This window comes from Alexandromys fortis, unplaced genomic scaffold, assembly GCF_014885135.2.
Source record: "Alexandromys fortis isolate MF-2015 unplaced genomic scaffold, M_Fortis_MF-2015_v1.1 scaffold_35, whole genome shotgun sequence".
Lineage (NCBI taxonomy): Eukaryota > Metazoa > Chordata > Mammalia > Rodentia > Cricetidae > Alexandromys > Alexandromys fortis.
The window spans coordinates 9,520,923-9,538,983 of record NW_026067913.1 but is presented as its reverse complement, the minus strand read 5'-3'; the positions used below and the strand labels follow the sequence as shown (position 1 = coordinate 9,538,983).

The 18,061-nt window shown below is 41.3% G+C and overlaps 1 protein-coding gene across 9 annotated transcripts in view; it reads right to left on the bottom strand.

Moving 5' to 3' along the window:
• The window catches only part of Heatr5a (HEAT repeat containing 5A), a 97,034-nt gene that overhangs the window by 40,543 nt on the left and 38,430 nt on the right, over positions 1–18,061 (bottom strand). For all 9 annotated transcript variants that reach the window (XM_050138798.1, XM_050138800.1, XM_050138804.1 and 6 more), the window contains 8 exons: positions 16,159–16,268; positions 10,509–10,672; positions 10,246–10,421; positions 7,235–7,340; positions 6,442–6,629; positions 3,842–3,998; positions 2,788–2,977; positions 1,452–1,621 (listed from right to left, as the gene is read on the bottom strand). In XM_050138798.1, coding sequence (XP_049994755.1) covers positions 1,452–1,621; positions 2,788–2,977; positions 3,842–3,998; positions 6,442–6,629; positions 7,235–7,340; positions 10,246–10,421; positions 10,509–10,672; positions 16,159–16,268 — 1,261 coding nt within the window. The remainder of the gene's footprint in view (positions 1–1,451; positions 1,622–2,787; positions 2,978–3,841; positions 3,999–6,441; positions 6,630–7,234; positions 7,341–10,245; positions 10,422–10,508; positions 10,673–16,158; positions 16,269–18,061) is intronic.

Here is an 18,061-nt window from a genome sequence, read left to right as displayed (position 1 = left end):
GGGAGAACTTGCTTGTGAATGGTGAAGATAAAAATCTTTTCCCTTGCTGTTCCCAACACACAAAAGACTCATATCATCTCACTGCTAGTCATGCCATCTTTTAAAGTTTTATATGACAATTAGCATTAATAATTAATGCTATGCGTTGCTTCAGACACGTCAATGTTATTTCAATGTGTGGTCCATGTGTCACTACATCAGCATCTGTGTAATCCTTGATTTAACAAATGACATAGCCAAGCCTGGAAGAGGGTATGGAAGACAAGGAAGTGACAAAATTATGCCTATGATCAGGCCATAAAACTTACCAGGACAGTAATAGAATAATGAAGATGGCAATTGGGCAAGGAATTCAGGAGGGAGGAGAGTACACTAAGCCACAACTAACTTTAGTGAATGGCTTGATGCTGTGGCCCTCAGACTAGGCTTTAAAGACTGACTCTGAAATGAAAGGACGGCCTATGTCTGTGTAACAGGCTGACACCGTGACACACCGCCTACAACATCCATGCTGGGAACCACACAGTCAAGTCAGAAACAAAACAACAGAAACAATGCCCTTCCAACAACAAAAACAACCTACAAATAACATTTTAGGTAGGTTTGTGATTTTGTGTTGGACTATATTTATTGATATCCTGGAGCTCAATTTTTGAGGCCAATTTAGACAGACACTGGCTATGCCAAAAGAAAATCATCAAAGTGACGATATTAATGAACCACTTGATCAGAACTTCTGGTTGGCTGGCTTTATTTTTCTACATTTGTTAGATAAAGACCCAGATATTGATGTGTTACATACAAATGTTACAGAAAGGTATTTTAATTTCTCATTCTCTTTCTCTGTGTATGTGTGGGGGGGACTGTATGGAAGGCAATGGCCCTGCAAGGGCTGTGGAGGTCATCAGACGGCTTCCAGTGTCCTACTCTATGACGCTCTACCATATTTATTCTCTTGAGCCTCACTGAGCCTAGAGTTTGATACTTCAGTGGCACTGGTTGGCTCCTGAGCTCCCAGGACCTACCTGTCTCTATGCCTGAGTTGCAGCTGAGCTTGTATGTGGGTGTGGTGAGCTGAACTCATGTGCTCATGCTCACACAGCAAGCTCTCACCCACTAAGCCATCTGCAAACTCCTTTACCTCTGAGACAGAACTGTGATGCACTTAGAGCAGCAGAGGAAGGCAGGCAGACAGGACCACACGAACACTTGCAGTAAGTGTCCCCATTCCTGAATGAATATTCCAGGACTTATGTTCAACACCAATAGCAGAAAAGTGAAGCCATGTATGTCAGGCTTAGAGGCAGATACATGACAGTGGCCCTTCCTTTTTCTAAAACAAACTAAAAAAACCCCAGTCATATGTATAGCGTATTTTTTACATAGTCTAGAAAATAATCAAATCGGAATAAATTCAAGCCTCAGAAACTAGGCACTCATTTCATACTCACACAGAGGCAGCTGACCAGGCTAGACAAGTTGACATGTTGTGGAGCAAACATGTGAAGCTGCTGAAGGCAAGAGATGGCCTGAGCCTGGACCAGGCAGCCTGGGTTATCTTGCATCACTGCGCAACCCAGCAGACAGGAAGTCCTTAAGGTGGACACAGAAGTATTGTTACCTGGAATTAGTAAAAGCCAAAAGCTGAAGTTATTAAAAGCCAGAGCTTTTAATTATTGACCTATAAAACCACTAGTCTTTAAACATATATAAAACTAAAATTCATTAAAATTACTTCATAGGTTTCTCAAATCAAATTTCTACCTCAAAAGCAGAGACACGGACTGGGACATGGGTCAATGGCTAAGCATGTGCTTAGAATGTGGGAGGCTTTCGTAACACACACACACACACACACACACACACACACACACACAGAGCAGAGGAAGAATAGTAAGGTAGTACTGATAGATTATCATGTTCTTAAACCTTTTAAAAAAGGGACTCTTGTTTTGTGTGTATTTATGTGGGCGGCTGAGCATGTAACAGTGAGTGTGTGGAGGTCAAAGGACAACCTGGGGGAGCAGCTGGTCCTCTCTCCCCACCAAAAAGGGCTCAAACTCGGGGATGTGGCAAGAGGTGCCTTTGCTTGCTGAGCCATCTCATTAGCCTAACTAGTTTGTTCTAAGTGAAGTGTTCGTTAGAAGAATTCAAAACTATTTATAGGTTTTACTAAATATTCATGAAAAGCAAAATTTGGTAAAAAGTAAAATTAGACATTGCCAATCAATTGAACTTTGCTGGTATCATTTGAGTGTTATTTTCATATATTATAATCATATACCATGTGATTTGAAGAGCTTTAACTATTTGAGACTTCGGATTTATTTATTTCTTGGAGAGTTCTTTATGCTACTGTACTTTATATTTGCCACTTAAATTATTTAGGCAAGTATTTTTTTTTAAATATTTATTTATTTATTATGTATACAATATTCTGTCTGTGTGTATGCCTGAAGGCCAGAAGAGGGCGCCAGACCTCTTTACAGATGGTTGTGGGCCACCATGTGGTTGCTGGGAATTGAACTCAGGACCTTTGGAAGAGCAGGCAATGCTCTTAACCGCTGAGCCATCTCTCCAGCCCTTAGGCAAGTATTTTTAAGGCAAATCTTTCTAAACATGGCACTTTTATCTTTTCAGGGTAGGAGACAACAGGCTGATTGAACTGAAACCTTCATCTGACAAACATATTGAGCCCCTGCTACATGCTGACCACAGAGACTAAGACGTGAACTCAACTCCATGTGTACCTTCATGTAAAACACCGCGGAAACGGCCTCTGCATACCTTGTAGCTCTGGGCCTAATGTGGTAATAAGGGTGTTCAAGCAGCGGCCAAGACTCTGGTGCACTTCAGCATGAGTTGGAGGCACGTTTAACAGCAGCATGATGATGAGTGACAGGGTCGGCTCCACATGGACGTGACAGAGTGCACCGGCAGAGTCGATGGTCAGGGAGAGAGAGTGAAGGGCCCAGGTCTGTAAAGACAGAAAGGACATAAACTTGCCATAGCTGCATCGCAAAACACAAAAGGCACTAAAACTGATCTTTGTTTAGCAAATTAAAAAGCAGCGGAAATTAAGGGATGGATGTGTTACTGCTAATTTGGAAAGAGAGTAAGTGAACCCTATGAGTTTATTTTATATCACGTGTATGGGTGTTTTGTCTACATGTATATAGGTGTACCACATGCAAACCTGGTGACCAGAGAGACCAGAAGACGGTATAGGGTGCCTTAGAACTAGAGTTACAGATGGTTGTGAGTGGTGGGAACTGAACCCAGGTCCTCAACAAGAAAAACATATTTATTATGTATACAATATTCTGCCACCATGTATGCCCACACGCCAGAAGAGAGTACCAGATCTCATAACAGATGATTGTGAGCCACCATGTGGTTGCTGGGAATTGAACTCAGACCCTCTGGAAAAGCAGCTAGTGCTTTTTTTTAAAAAAATATTTATTTATTTATTTATGTATTATGTATACAATATTCTTTCCGTGTGTATGCCTGCAGGCCAGAAGAGGGCACCTGACCCCATTACAGATGGCTGTGAGCCACTATGTAGTTGCTGGGAATTGAACTCAGGACCTCTGGAAGAGCAGTCAGTGCTCTTAACCTCTGAGCCATCTCTCCAGCCCCTGATTTCTTTTTCAAAGACACTGAATGTGACTGACTTTAGGCTCTCATGAGTATGAATGGAAGAGAGATTTGAATTTTAAAATCTGTCCAATTTAACAACAGCTTTGACATTTAACAGGGAGTATCAGTTGTCAGTAAAAACAGAATCTGAATCAAGAAGTCACAGATTCAAAGGATGGTGTCCCGTGAGGAGACTCACCTGCACATCAGGAGAAGTACTGTCCTGAGACAAAGTATAAAGGACTCCAATACAAGAGCTCAAGTGCTGAGGCCCTATGCCCCCTAAGTACCTATGCAGGGATCCCAGAGCCAGCGAGTGGCCTGTTCTGGTAACCACATCTCTTGCTGACTTCAATCTGCAATTACAGAAATAAAAATAAACACAAGTACAGAAAAGATAAATCTGAACCAAAGTGCGTGCAGCACTCAGCCTGTGAGGGCCGACTACCTAAGTTTAACTCTAGAACTCAATCTACAGAAGGAAAGGGTTACTTCCGTGAATTGTCTCTTGAGCCTTGCTGTACACACATGCAAGCTGTGGCACATGTGGACCCACACATACACATGCACACCATCACACATACATGAACACCCTTACATACACACATACTCTTGCATATGTATTTACACACACACGAGTAATCATAAACATACATGTGCACCACTCACACATGTACAAACTAAACAATAAGTGAAAAATAAAAATCTTTAATACATGTAACTTGTTATACAGGCAAAACTTTTCATAAGAATAATTAGAAGCTGGGTGATGGCGATGCCTTTAGTCCCAGCACTCGGGAGGCAGAGGCAGGAGGATCTCTGTGAGTTTGAGGCCAGTCTGATCTACAGAGTGAGTTCCAGGACAGGCTCCAAAGCTACACAGCCAAACCTTCTCTTGAAAAACTACACACACACACACACACACACACACACACACACACACACACACTAATCAGAAAAGTTGAAAGGTATCTTTCTTGTGATGGTCTGAAGGAAACGGTCCCCAAAGGGAGTAGCACTATTAGGAGGTGTGGTTTTATTGGAACAGGTGTAGTCTTGTTGGAGGAAGTATGTCACTGTGGAGACTGGCTTTGAAGTCTCATATATGCCAAAGCCACATCCAGTGAGAGAGACCACTTCTTGTTACCTGTGCAAGATGTAGGGCTGGCTCTCAGCTCTTACTCTGGTACCATGTCTGCCTGCACTTGCCTTGTCCCCCATGATGATAATGGACTTCACCTCTGAAACTGTAAGCCACTCGACTAAATGGTTTCCTCTGTAAGAGCTGCCGTGGTCATGGTGTCTTCACAGCAATTAAAACCCTAAGTAAGACATTTACTTTTCCTTTTTAAAAAAAGTTTAAGACAGGGTCTCAAGCTAGGAGTGGCAGCCTATGCCTTTAATGAAAGCACTCAGGGTGAGCCTACAAGCGAGTTCCAGACAGCCAAGGCTATGTGAAGAAACCCTGTCTCAAAAAGGCCTGTCCCCCACCCCCAAAAAGAGAGGGTCTTACTCTGTAGATCAAGCTGGCCTTGAACATACAGAGATCTGGCTGCCTCTGCTTTTAAGTGTTGGGATTAAAGGTGTGCACCACCACAACCTACCATTTTCTCACCATACCATTTCAGAGATATATACAATTTAGTATATATGCTTACATGACAGATATATACACACACACACTCACTTTATACAACATACATGCAAATATACATTATATGTGACATATACATGTATACACATAGTTTATAGGGTGGGCATTAATACTTCTTCATTATTAGGTTACATTTTAATTCCCTCATTTCAATTCAGGATGCTGATACTAAAACTATAAAAAAGTTATTATTTACCGGGACTGTCTCACATGCTCTTCAGGCACCTTGGCTTTGTTCCAAATGGCCCTGAGACTATGCTATCACTGCTGCATTTTAAGAGGACAGCTGGAATCCCACAGAGCACTATGGAGCCAGGGCCAAAGTGCTCCCATTACCACCACAGCTACTAACCAGTTGACTGTGTTAGCAGTAAACTCAGAAGCATGAACATTTTGGAGACAGGGTCTTGGTATGAGGTTCGGGGTTGTCTTAAAGGAAGCCAGTGGCAATTCTACTTCTGTTTCTTTCTTTTTATTTTGAAACAGAATCTCTCTGTGTAGCTCTGGCTGTTCTGGAACTAGCTCTGTAGATCAGGCTGGCCTCACACTCATAAAAATCTGCCTGCCTCTGCCTCCCGAGAGCTGGGATTAAAGGTATGTGCCACCGCTGCCCGGCTTCTGTTTCTTAAGTTTATGAGTATGTGCTACCACACCCGGTATAATCATGGACTTTATTTGTAATTGTTTTAGTATCATTCTCAAATTTATACTCCTTCCCCTTAAACAGTCTTAAATAAGTAGGATCATCTTACTGTCTTACTGACCACCTCTTCAGAATAGTTCAAGATAACGGAACCTCCCAAAGTGACCTCCCAAGGCTAGGGGTCCTGTGGTGTGAAGCCCACAGCTTTCCCTTCCTACAGACTCCTGGTGTGTATTGGATGGACTTTACATGGCAGACTCCTGAGATGTATCGGATGGACTTCACACGGCAGAGCTGTCCCACTGGCCTACAGTCTATTTACTGCCTGCATATGGCCAACTGTAACATCCACATAGAGCTTGCTGTCTGCATCTGGTAACATCCACATCAACACATTTCCTTCTTTAGTTAAAGCGCAGGACAACACTCTTACGAGTTCCATTAAACAGCAGACTACATCCCATTCTGTTAACAGCCCACGAACTCTAAGAGATTCACTTACTTGTCAAAGCTAACTTGAGCTAATCCAGCTGTAAAAGCTCCATCATCAACCACCTGGGCCAATCTAGCCCATGCTTCCGAAGCAGCACATCTCAAAAGGGGGTTGGGACTTTCTAGGGCTCCCAACACTAATGTAAGGACAAGTCTTCTTACTTCTGGACCTAAACTTCGTTTAGAGCCAGCCACATACTAAAGAAGATGAAAACAATTAAAATGTACAATTACAGCAAATTTTCTGATCTAGTTTGAAATATATATGTCAATCAAGCATGTTCATCACTTAAGAAAACACAGAACACAGAAATCACAACTCACGATGTCCATAAAATGAATAAATGGACACTATCATGTTTCACTGAGCAACAGTAAGACATTATAAGGGCAGCAGTTGGATTTGGTCCTTAGACCACAGCCCACTGGTGCCCATTCTAGGAAGGCCAAAGTTTAGTCAGCAAAGGTGTGGCGCTGAGTCAAGGTCAGTTTTTCAGTTTTTTTTTTTTTTTTTGGAGACAGGTTTTTCTCAGTATAACCCAGGCTGTCCCGGAACTTGCTTTGCAGACCAGGCTGGCCTTGAACTCTTAGAGATCTGCCTGCCTCTGTCTCTCAAATGCTGGGTTTAAAGGCCTGCACCACTACTGCCTGGCTTACTGACAAATTTTATATGGAGAAAAAGTAAAGGACAACTCTCCGTCCTGAAATAAATTTCTCTAGACGCATCAGCATAAAACCTACTTAGCTACAAAAACTTACTTGATTTTAAAATACCAAGTAGATAGTAGTGTAAGTAAAATTACCTTCAATAAATTAGAAACGGCACAGACAACGTGTAACTGAACTGCCTGCTGACGTGCTCCTTTGCTGTGCTTTATGCTGCTCAAGAGCTGCTCCAGGATCAGGATCCTGAAATCAGAAGCCACAGGAGTTAACCGCAGCTAAGACTGCCGGGCCAATCAGCTACGGAGCCGCCAAACACCTGCCGATTCTCCTGTTCCTGTTTGGTGGCAACTACTAAAGTGAGAAGTTGTTATCCAACACCTTGAAACATTTTAAAGAAAAAAAAAAGATATATCAATAACCATAGGAAAATATTTTTATAAAGGGCCACTCCAGCAGCAAGGGGAAAAAAAAGCATTGTTTTATGAAAAAGACTACTACTGTCTTGTCTCAAGAGATTTTTTATTTTTCCCTTGGGAAATTCAGCTACCTCACTCATTACCTGTAATCTACATACAATTTTTTGCCCACTCTTCCTAACTTCCAGTCTATGAAATACGGGGAAAACTCTTTTAAATGTAGTCCTTAACATTTTCAAAACTCATACTTTATGCTCCTTAAGTTACCTGCAGTAGCAATTTTGTTATCAAAGTAAAGGAGATATGGGTGTTGATCCTTTTAAAAGCTCAACAGTGCAGGAAGTTTGGTGGAAGAAGAAGATATAATAAAAATGGCAGGTCACCAAGGGTTGAGAGAATCTCACTACTCCAAAGTTCACTTCCAACCCTGGCATATAGGAAGAGTTACTGCCAAGATTTCAGAATCTTTATTTTTATTTTTAGACCCCCACTCCAGGATTACGGAAATAATTTTCAGAAAACTGGGCTTACACTGTACTTACCAGTGTTATGACTTACTTTTTTTCTTTCTAAGCATACTGTCACACATTTCCCCATTTTATTAATGATTACAGAAAAACACTTTAAAATAAATATTAGCATCAGTCTATCAATACAATAATTTATTTTGCTAATGTCTTTGTTTGAGACCTTGAGGCCATTTGTAATTTTTTTTGTTTTGTTCTTTGAGACAGGGTCTCTCTGTAGCTTGGAGCCAGTCCTGGAAATAGCTCTTGTAGACCAGGCTGGCCTTGAACTCACAGAGATCCGCCTGCCTCTGCCTCCCGAGTGCTGGTATTAAAGACATGTGCCACCACTGCCCAGCCTGCTTGTTGGTATTTTCGGGGGAAGAGGGTCTCCCTGTCTATTCATGCTCCACTGGAACTGAGAATTATCCTGTCTCAGCCTTCCTGCACTAGGATCACAGGTCTGCACCACCACACTGGCTAAGTATAGATACTTTAAGCCCACTCTTCTCTAGAAATGTAAGAATAGAACACATAAAGAAAAAGAAAGCATCTGTAGTGAGGAGACGCTCAGTCAGGAATTTAGTGCCCAGCACTTACGTAAACGAGTGGTGGCCCTGAAACCCAGGGCTGGGGAGGCAGGGACAGAAGGTCTCTGCTCGACTTGGCTAGTTCCAGGCCAGTGAGAGACTTAATTTTTTAAAAGTTTTTTAAATAACATTTTTTTCATTTATTTAATATACCAACCAGTTTCCTCCCTTTCTCCCCTCTAGTCCCCTTCCTTTTCCCATCTACCCCACTCCCTATCCACCCCTCCTCCATCTCCATTCAGAAAGGAACAGGCCTTCTGTGGCCCTGAAGAAAGCTGAAGAAAGAAGGACTGAGCTCCTCCCTTTACACCCAGGTAATCCAGCATGGGGAACAGGTGACCAAAGACAGCTAACCACCTGGGAGAGGTCCTGCTCTCACTGTCAGAAGCCTTGCTAAGAGACCAAGCTACACGACTGCCACCCACCTGCAGAGGGCCTAGATCGGTCCCATGCAGTGTCTAGGAGACAAGCTCAGGTCAGCTGTCTCTGTGGGCTCCCCCATCCTGAGAGACTTATATTAAGGTAGACCGTGATCTGAAATATGACATAGTGGTTATTCTCTGGCCGCTATGTGCACGTACATGCACCTGTACATACGCAAGCCCAAAGTGGGACAACAGGAGACTAGATACTCTAGTCACACAGCATCTCTCCTGTTTCTCTAATGACAGCCACTGAGTTACACCGACTTACTTTCTGTTTCTGGGATACTGCAATGCAATTTCCTTTAAAAAACAAAAAGCTGCAAACTATGGCCTACCGTTTTTATTCACTTCAAATCAAAACAGAAAAAAAATAAAAAAGATAACAGGCTTTGTTTTTGTTATGTCTGAACATTTTAATTACAACAAATAAAACCTCCTTTCAAATACTTGAATACTCATTATATTGTTATAACCTAGGTAGGGAGGATGAAAACAATTTAAACTTCATTAAATGTAATAAAATAAGAAACCATCTCCTTGAAACTCTAACTAGACAAGACATCAGAAACTTGTCTACAAGAGGAAGTCACCCTGTCGTAAAGGGAAGGGCATTCTTTGTACTAGGTCTGCAGAAGACGTGGGCCATGCTTAAGCAAACTGTATTGGACTTGCTTCAGAAACTACTCCACGACTAGACTACTATTGAAGTTTTCACCCAGGGACCAAGGTGTGATTTCTACAGAACTGCTATCCACGAGGAGACATGATTAGATGAAATGACGGAATAAAGACCATGATCTGATCAAATGTGTCGTGGTCTAGAGTGAAACGTTAGGGAAGAGGGAAGGAGAGAAAACCTGAGTGGGTAAGAGGGACAGTCCGTAAACTCCCGATCAGCACAGTCATCTAGTTTCTCTGAGAACAGTATTTCCTGAGCAGTGGACTTTGATCCACGTAAGAACCTGGCATCTTAAATGAGAAATCATTCATTAGCCTTTGGTATTTTCAAAACCCCCGTTTCCTGTGTGCCAGGCTTATGGCAGATGCATCTAGTAATTTCTTATCAATATTATCTACAGTGAAAACAGACTTTACCACACCTGTCACAGGTGATATTCTGCGGCTAATGGGGTCATCTGAGGGCACCCCTCCGGAACCAACAGTGAATCCATTAGACAGACCTCACGATAGCAGTTACAGAAGAGACCTACCTCTCAGCTTCTTCCACATGAGCACAGACAACCCCGAAGAGCTTGGATGCGGAGTTAGAAACTGACAGTGCTGGGGGCAGGGGCTTAGGCACGGAGTCTCCTCCTACGTCCTTCTCATAGACAGAGTAAGGGTCATATTCTAGACTTCCACAAGCAACACCATTACCAAGAAGGAGCTGGATGGGGGCAGAAAAAGCAAGTAAGGGTTAAAAAAATCATTCAAGACAAAAATCTCCTCAAGAATTATTGTAAAGCCATTATACCTGTTCTTCAATAAACCTGTGGTCAGTCTCTTGCAGCAAAGGACTCAATATCAAAAGGTCATCTGGGTGACAAAGGGCTGGAAGTAAACATGCAGACGCTGCTGCTTGGGCGTCAGGGGCCGTCAGTTCAGCGGTCAGCTCTTTGAGGATAGCACTGAGGTTCCCTGTAGAGTCAGAGAAAAACAACAATTAGCAATTTGGTAGCTGTTGTCCTTAGAGTATGGGATAAAGGAGAGCACAGAAGACCAACTATAAAGTCTCACAGCCTAAGACTCTACCTCTTATCTTCAGTAACTGCACCACACATGAACGGCTCTGTTGTTATCCACAACAGTGAAATGACAACGTGAAGCTTAAATACTTGCAGCAGAAAGTACGTGTTACCACTGCTTAAAATAAAACTACAGGAAGAACAAAAGTACACGAGTCCAATTCTTTCACGCCTTAAGCATCTAATAACTGTGTATAAACACATCTGTAAAACAAAACACCTACACCTAGTAGGGCATGGTATTAATCCTTGCACTTGGAGGCAGAGGCAGGCAGATCTCTTGAGTTTGAGGCCAGCCTGGTCTACACAGTGAGCTCCAGGACAGCTATGGCTATACAGAGATGTTGTCTCCATACAAAATAAAACAACTGAACAGGCTGGGTATGTAACCCAGCGGTATGACACTTGCCCTGCATGTTTAAGTCCCTAGGTTCACTCATTAGCATCGGGGAAGGAAATTTAGCCCGGCAAGGTGGTATATTCTCAAAGTTCATCTAAGGAGGAGATGACACAGGAGGATTGCCTGAGGCCAGGACTTGGAAGGAAGCCTTCCTGGACACCCACCACAATTTCATCTCAAAAGAAAAAGGAAGACAAATAAGCAGGAACAAACTGGTTTAAAGCAAAGCAGAGACTGAAAATACTACACAGTGACTGAAGAAAACATCAGCAGCATTATAGGAGACACACCCTGCACCATCACAGGGGACACTAGTGCTATAACCCACGCCCTGTACCAACTGGAGCAATCCTATTCTACCCATCTCCTGCATCCCAAACAGTGCTATCATTCCATCTACAAATCTGTGATCAGTAAAGTTAAGGATGTTTTATCTTAAACATAATCTCACCATCATAATTTCATGTTTTAAAAATCATGGAACATCAAGTATCTACTCTGTCCCCAAATTTCCAATTATGTGACAAATGTGATCTTTGTCTGTTTCCATGGTGGAATCCAGATCTACATAAGGTCTACACACGGCAGTCAGATGACAGATCGCAAGTCTCTTTGAACTCCTTATCTTCTTCCCTGTGCTTCCCTTCATTGTAATGCATTAGGAGAAACAAAGTTACTTTTCTATAGATCTTTCAATCATCTGGATTTTGATGATAACACTCTGGAATAGTTTAATAGTTAGTGTGCTCCCCTTTGTTCTGGGTGGTCCACCTAGAGGTAGCACATCTTTTCTGGGGAGAAGTGATGGGTAGTTCTGTGTTGGAGACAGTGGAAATTTGGAGACTGAGTAGATATTTGACATTTAGTCATTTTTAAAACAAACAAGAAATCACGATAGTGAGATTATGTTTAAAACTTTAAAAACGTTACTATACTACAAAGCATAACACTCGTAACAAAATGTATTCAAGACAATAAATGTAATAAAACATCCCAACAGCTTACAAAAGAGTCTCTTAAGAAATGTTCTGAGGTCAGATGAGCAGACAGGATCAGATATGACAGAGATCTTAATGCAGCCTGACTGAACCCGAGCTTCTAACCACTGTGCTGAATTTCTCATTTATTGAAGGTGAACTGGGAGTATTATGGAGAATTTCCACTTGGTTTTGCAGTGCTGGGAACGGATCAGAGGATGGCCTCCACATGCTAGGTAAGAAATCTGCCACTTGAATTGTAGCCCCCAACCTCATTTTACTTTATTTTGAGACGAGGTCATACTAATTACTCAGAATAACATGATTACAATCTATAATCCGGGCAGCCTCTCAACTCAGACTCTCCTGACTCAGTTTCATAGGTTTGTGCCACCAGGTCCCGCTGGCAGAATTATAACTATAACTATAATATGAGGGTAGGCAGCAGTTTCCATGGACACAAAAGCACTAAAGCTCACAGACACAATCAGAGAGGGTAGACAGGGACTAATGAGGGCTTGGCAGAACAAATCAGAGTCAGTTAAAGGAATGCTTGTGAGTTTAACTCACAGCACACTCAGTAAAATGATTTCGTTGTCAGTACAACACAAAAGATATTTTTGTTGCTACAGCTAAGTATGAAAATAGTGAAGTATTTCTTAGGTACAGTAATCCCTTGCATAATTGTTTCTGTGAAAAGAACTTAATCACATCAAACCTAAGATAGCAAATAAAAACTAAGAACTTAAAATTTTATTCCACAATCACCCGATATCTCAGTAGTCAGTCACTCTCCTCTTTTTCCCAGGTTAGAGTCTTACTCTATAGCCCAGGCTGCCCTTGACCTTAAGGGGTTCTTTCTGCCCCAGCTCAGGAATGCTGGGATTACAGGTGTGAGTCACCATGCTCGCTGGAATTACTCTTTAAGAAAAACCTTCAATACTTGGGAGGCAAAGGCAGGTGGATCTGTGAGTTCGAGGACAGCCTGATTCACAGAGTGAGCCCCAGGACAGTTAGGGAGGGCTACACTGAGAAATCCTGTCTTGAAAATTCAACCAACAAACAGAATCATTATCTGCTATAGACATGGAGGCTGAACACTGTGTACATAATAAGTAAATAACTCTTTAAAAAAAAACAAGTAAAAAACAAATTCAAGGTTTATTTTTCCTTTTCCTTAAAGTTCTTCAAAGGTAGACTAATGTCCTCCCTTATCAGAAAATAGCTTCTCTAGGATCACAAATTATATGCTCAATGTCCTTTATTTATGGTTAGAAACCAATTATGAGTGAGTACATCCCATGTTCATCTTTTTGGGTCTGGGATACCTCACTCAGGATAGTGTTTTCTATTTCCATCCATTTGCATGCAAAATTCATGATGTCATTGTTTTTTACCGCTGAGTAGTACTCTAATGTGTATATATTCCACACTTTCTTCATCCATTCTTCCATTGAAGGGCATCTAGGTTGTTTCCAGGTTCTGGCTATTACAAATAATGCTGCTATGAACATAGTTGAACAAATGCTTTTGTCATATGATAGGGCATCTCTTGAGTATATTCCCAAGAGTGGTATTACTGGATCTTGGGGTAGGTTGATCCCGAATTTCCTGAGAAATCGCCACACTGATTTCCAAAGTGGTTGCACAAGTTTGCATTCCCACCAGCAATGGATGAGGGTACCCCTTCCTCCACAACCTCTCTAGCAAAGGCTATCATTGGTGTTTATAAGAAGGTGAACCCAAAGAAAAACATATAGTCATCTGCCTGGATATGGGAAGTCGACAAGATTGCTGGGCAAAAACTGGGAACTTGGGGGTGAGGTGGCATGGGGCTAAGGGAAAACGGGGTGAGAAACGTGAGAAGAGGAGGATGGGGGAGCTTGGGGGAATGGGATGGTTGGGATAAAGGAAGGGTGGATACAGGAGCAGAGAAATATATATCCTAATTAAGGGAGCCATCTTAGGGTTGGCAAGAGACTTGACTCTAGAGGGGCTCGCAGGTTTCCAGGGTGATGTCCCCAGCTAGTACCTTGGGCAACTGAGGAGAGGGAACCTGAAATGACCCTATCCTATAGCCATACTGATGAATATCTTGCATATCACCTTAGAACCTTCATCTGGCGATGGATCGAGATAGAGACAGAGACCAACATTGGAGCACCAGACTGAGCTCTTAAGGTCCAAATGAGGAGCAGAAGGAGGGAGAACATGAGAAAGGAAATGAGGACCATGAGGGGTGCACCCACCCACTGTGACAGTGGAACTGATCTATTGGGAGCTCACCAAGGCCAGCAGGACTGGGACTGAATAAGCATGGGATGAAACCGGACTCTCTGAACATGGCGGACAATGAGGGCTGATGAGAAGCGAAGGACAATGGCACTAGGTTTCCATCCTAATACGTGAACTGGCTTTGTGGGAGCCTAGCCTGTTTGGATGCTCACCTTCCTGGACCTGGATAGAAGTGGGAGGACCTTGGACTTTCCGCAGGGCAAGGAATCTGGACTGCTCTTCAGTCTTTCGAGAGGGAGGGGGAATGGAGTGTGTGTGGGGGGGAGCGGGGGGGGGGGGAGGGGGGGGAGGGAAATGGGAAACGGGGAGGAGGCGGAAATTTTTTTCAACAACTAAAAAATAATAATAATAATAAAAAGAAAATAGCCTACAGACTCTAAGTTTATATTCCTACATTTCTAAATGTTTAAACACTCAACACCCTGAAATTTTATACTGATGTATGGATTTTAAAGTATAAATCTTGAGGATTGATTTTGCGGCAGCCTAGGCTGTTAAGCCCTGTAGCACTGAAATGGTCCCCAGGGTGTTGTGAGGTCCCATGACCTTCTAGAGAGCACAGGGTAACACAGACTTGGGTTAAACAGGGACTGCCTTTGAGGTTTCTAGTGGAGGCAGGGCAATATGAAACAAACCTTTTTTTTTTTTTTTTTGTCTTTTTAAGATAAGAGCTCACTGTGCAGCACAGAGCAGCGTAGTCTGGCCTTGAACTCACAATCTCCTTAATTCTAGGTTGGGCTCCCAGTTCATAGATTAGAATGTGTGCCACTAAACCCAGCTGCCAAACTCGCACATCAGTCTCAATCCCACCATGTACTAGATACGAGTTTGAGTACACTCATAAACTCTCTTAAGCCTTTACCATGAGAGGAAAATGTAATGAGACCATCACGTTATCCTAGGATAATGGAAGTAATGGTTATTTACTATTTTTAGAGCAGCACTGAACATAAAACAGTGAGTTAGTTGATGGCTCCTGAGTAATGGTGATGAACTAATTTTGGCAGTTTTTTCTAAGGATATTGCCACATGGCAATAGTGAACACTTTGGTATATACATATACAAGTATAATAACAAAAGTCAAGACAGGATAATATAATAACTATATTAGTATTCTGAATTAATGTGCTATATGTTGTATTACTTTAATGTGTAAAAGGAGATGAGCAAAAACATGTAGCTTCATAAGGAATGCAGGAAGTAACATGCAACTTAACATGGCTTAAGTATTCAAAAGAAGACAGACTTCCCAGGAGTATAAATGTCAACTTTCAACTCCTGAAATAAATGCCTTCAATTATTCAGTTAGAGCAGCAATGTATTATCCTAAAACTATGTTTGTTTGTTTTTGTTTTTTGAGATAAGGTTTCTCTTTGTAGCTTTAGAGCCTGTCCTGGAACTGATTCTGTACACCAGGCTGGTCTTGAACTCACAGAGATCCACCTGCCTTGCGACACTGGGATTAAAGGTGTGCACCACCACCATCCGGTTTAAAATCATGCTTTACACAAGGTGCAATGGCACAAACCTGCTATCCCAGCCCTCGGGAAGCAGAAGTGGGAGGGTCAGGAATTCAAGGTCATCCTCAGCTAAGAAAAAACAATAACCATCACTATTCATTCACTCCGTCAAGCATTTAACATCTACTGATTTCTAGGTATCAAACTGATCACAGACAACAAAACATTTTGGTCTAAGGCACATACCTTTATAGGTCTCAGGAGGTAATAAAATCAGTAGTTCATAAAGCCTCTGTCTATAAACTACTGATGGTGTTTTCAAAGAATTTCCATATGTTTTTAGTATTGAAGAAAGCCTTAAAACAAAAGAAAAAGTGTATCTTAGTGTGTATGTTATATGGAAATGTATAAACATGGAACAGGTTAACATATAAACACAAGCTAATGAACATTAGTGCTAATTTATGTTTTTAAAATAAGGTGACATCATAAGTCTACATGGAATTCTAGGAATGCAGCTCAGGGATAGAGTGCCTGCCTAACACATGAGGCCTGGGTTTTATTCCGGCCACGGCAATCAAACCAACAAAACAATCCAACAAAACAACGACAATAATAATTTTTCTGACAGACTTCATAAAGTGAAACCATATAGTCAGCTTTCATTTCAAAGGCTGTTAAGTATTTATTATACTGGAAACTGTAAACTCTACTATAAAATTTCAAAAGTTACAACTTGGCATTTGCCAGAAACAAAGATCTATTAGGTAGAAAATTAATTCAATAAATAAAATAAAATAAACATTGGTTTTATTTTATAAACTTCACCCTTGATAGTCATGAAAGAACTAAGGTTTTTAAAAAAGAACAAGAGTTTAAGAAAAAGAAGTTACAGAAAATGAAGACATAAAAAACAAATTTTAACACGAACAAGGCTATTTTTCAGAAAGCTTAACAGGTATGCCTTTAGTGAGACTCAACAGGAAAGACAAGAAAAAACATGATTAAAACTTCTTCAGAATAAAGGGACACTACAGTTACAGAAAACTTTAAACATAAGATTTTAAGAGATAATGCTAGGAACAACTTCATGCTAAAACCTCCAAAGACAACGATGTATTAGGAAATCTTTTAGAAAAATTTACTTGCCAAATTTTACTTAAACAGACAAAGAGCACAGAACATTCCCGAAATAGACCTCACAAAGTCAGAAACAAGAAATGGATTTTGCAGTATTAAAAAAATTCAGTTGGGCGGTGGTGGCATACACCTTTAATCCCAGCACTTAGCAGGCAGAGGCAGGTGGATCTCTGAGTTAGAGGCCAGCCTGGTCTACAAGAGCTAGTTCCAGGACAGGCTACAAAGCTACAGAGAAACCCTGTCTCAAACAACAACAAAAACAAAAAAAATGAAGAAATTTCAGATGGATGGCCTCAGTAAGTTTTATGTGGCAGATCATTCCAATCACACATAAACTCTCTTGATGAAACCTTATTCTATGGGGTTAATAACATTTCAATACTTCATGGAAAAGACAGTATAAGAAAGAAATAGGACAGAATACCTATGATTATATATAAAGAAACCCATAACAAAACCACATCCAGAAGCTCGTAAAACTGATCAGTAAGTTTCTTAAAGTTTATCACATTTAACAATTCAATATAAATCGAAAATTTCTCATTTTAAAAACTAAAACAAAAACCATGGACTAAAATAGCATATACTTAAAAAAGAAGTCTACAGCAAATATCACTGTCAAGAACAAAATATCAGGTGGGGCATGGAGGTGCACACCTTTAATACCAGCAAAGGCAGACAGATCTGTGAGTTCTAGGCCAGCCTAGTCTACAGAGTGAGTTCCAGGACAGTCAGGGATGGATAGAGAGACTCTGTCTTAAAACAAAACAAAACAAAACAAAATATCAAAAGTGATCCTTGACAACCTTCTCTTTTGGATTCTTGTTTTATTTTTTGAGAGGCTCTAGGATGGCAGGAAATTTGAACAGAGATAGATAGAGAAGAGAGAGAGTAGGAGTTAAGGAGACGCCATACAGGTGCCAAAGGAGATAGACACTCAGAACATTACTTGGTAAGCCACAGCCTCATCGTGATACACAGATTAGCAGAAATGGGTTAATTTAAGATA